The 2526-nt window shown below is 38.8% G+C and overlaps 1 protein-coding gene across 1 annotated transcript; it reads left to right on the forward strand.

Moving 5' to 3' along the window:
* Positions 1-351: 351 nt before the first annotated feature.
* Positions 352-1596, forward strand: EAH_00066350 (hypothetical protein, conserved; the record flags this gene model as incomplete). The annotated part of the gene is made up of 3 exons (XM_013392724.1): positions 352-478; positions 873-946; positions 1077-1596. Coding segments are annotated over 3 exons (721 nt in total), but the record flags the coding sequence as incomplete, so codon positions are not given.
* Positions 1597-2526: the final 930 nt, after the last annotated feature.

The following is a 2526-nucleotide window of genomic DNA, read 5'->3' on the forward strand; positions in this document are numbered from 1 at the left end:
TTTATTTGCTGTATTATATATCTACTTATTTATTTATTTTTTATTTATTTGCTGTATTATATATCTACTTATTTATTTATTTATTTATTTATTTATTTATTATTTATTTATTTATTTATTTATTTATTTATTTATTTATTTTAATTTTCTTTTTTCTGTGTTTATTCCTCAGCATTTGTTGTGCATGCATGATGGTGGTTTTAGTGTTTTGATAGAAGAGTAACATTAAAGTTTTTAAGATTATTTATATTTGTTTGCTTTTGTTTTGATTATAGTATAAGATATTATTCCTAATAAGAAGCTAAAGAGAAAGAAACTTTGTTTGTTTGTTCTGGGGTGTATGTACATCAGATATATGCATGCATTAGAATGTGTAGGGTATAAAGCTGAAGCACACGGAGGCCAGGCTATTCGCTGCTGCGTTGCTAATCCTGCTGCTGCCGAAATATTTACTGCTGGTAAAGACAAAAAACTGATGGTAAATAACTCCTGCTGCTGCTGCTGCTTATGCTGCTGCTGCTGCTGCTTATGCTGATGCAATGCTTATGCTGATGCTGCTGCGTATGCTGCTGCTGCTGCGTATGCTGCTTATGCTGCTGCTGATGCTGATGATGATGATGTCGGTGCTGCTGATGATGAAGATGATGGTGATGCTGTTGCTGCTGCTGCTGCTGCTGCTGCTGATGATGATGATGATGATGATGATGCTGCTACAACTACAACTATCATTAAGTGTTTCATTGCTTTACTGTCTCTACGATTTGCTGCTGCTATCATCCGTTGCTGTTTCTGTTGCTGTTGCTGGTGCTTCTGTTGCAACTGCTGTCATCTGTTGCTGCGTTTGCTGCTGTATGCTGTTGCTGCTGCTGCAGCGCTGGCAGGTGTGTCAGGGCAGCAGTACTGTTGGCGACGTTGACAGCAGCGGGGAGGCCTTATTAGAACTACGGTTGCTTTCATGCACAGACATTGCTTCAGAAGTTGTTTGCTTAAAGCTTCTTGAAGGGGCTCTCTTTGCCGGTTTAGCAGATGGAAGCATTAAAGCATTTCTTGCTAACGGAAGTGTTATGGACCTGAAGGTATTACTTTTGTTCTTTTCATATTGTTGCTGCTGATGATCATGCTGCTGCTGTTGTTCTTATTGTTGTTGTTGCTGCTGCTGTTGCTGCTGCTGGTGATGATGATGATGAGGATGCTGCTGCTGTTGCTGCTGCTGATGATGATGGTGCTGTTGATGATGATGATGATGATGATGCTGTTGATGATTATGCTGCTGCTGTTGATGATGCTGCTGCTGCTGCTGTTGATGCTGCTGCTGCTGCTGCTGTTGATGATGCTGCTTGTGATGATAGTGTTGCTGCTGCTGCTGCTAAAGATGATAATTATGCTGCATCTGATGATGATAATGCTGCTGCTGCTGGTGATTATGGTGCTGCTGCTGCCTTTGCTGCTAGTGATGATGCTGCTGATGTCGCTGCTGCTGATGTTGTTATCGCTGCTGTAGCTGCTTGTGTTGATGCTACTGCTCCTGCTGCTGCTGCTGACATTGATGATTATGGTGCTACTTCTGCTGCTGCTGCTGCTGCTGCAGGGTCATGAGAAGAGTGTATACAGTTTGCTGCTAGTAGAAGGTGTATTAATATCTGCTGACTGGGGAGGGTTAATATGCTTCTGGAAGTATGAAAAGGAGACAGAAACTTTTATTAAAGCGCATGCATTACATACTAATGGCAGCATCAGCTGCATGCAAACTGCTGATATTGCTGCAGCACAGGGGGCCCCCCAGGGGGTACAGCAAGGGGGCCCCCCGGGGGCCCCTGAAAATGCAGCTAATCCACCTTCACCTACTCCGCAAACAAAGAAGTAAATATATTAAATATATATAATATAATATACATGCATATATACTATATATTATATATATAATATACATAATATATATTACATGTATTGTATATATTATATATATAGTTTTAAATATATAAATATATATATGTATATTTTATTTAATATATATAATATATATTGTTATTCATTCGGCTAAAGAGACTGCTATCTTTTCTTTTTGTGTCTATGTTTGTTGTTGTGTCTGTCTTGATTTTATTTTTTAACATTACACAAAAAGAAGATTATAATTAAGAAGGCAAAGATGTTGATTGTATTTGTTGGGTGTCTGTCTTTATTGTGTTTGTTTATTTTATTTGTTTGTGTATTTAATTAATAATATTTTCTTTATTTCTTTTTGTGTATTTGTTTGTTAGGGTGTTGTGGGCGGGAGGCACTGCTCTATGCATTATTGACTTGCAGCAGCTGCAGGTTTTAAGGGTTTTAGATATCTCTGATGTTAAAGGCAATGGGCCGCCTCTAGTTCTTGTAAACCCTAAACCCTAAACAACCCTAAACCCTAAACCCTAGGACCCGTTAGCGGGACTATGATCCCTAAACCCTAAACCCTAAACCCTAAACCCTAAGACCCGTTGGCGGGGCTGTTAATACTTAAACCCTAATAAACCCTAATATATATATATA

Source organism: Eimeria acervulina, genomic scaffold, assembly GCF_000499425.1.
Source record: "Eimeria acervulina Houghton genomic scaffold, Eah_scaff2389, whole genome shotgun sequence".
NCBI lineage: Eukaryota > Apicomplexa > Conoidasida > Eucoccidiorida > Eimeriidae > Eimeria > Eimeria acervulina.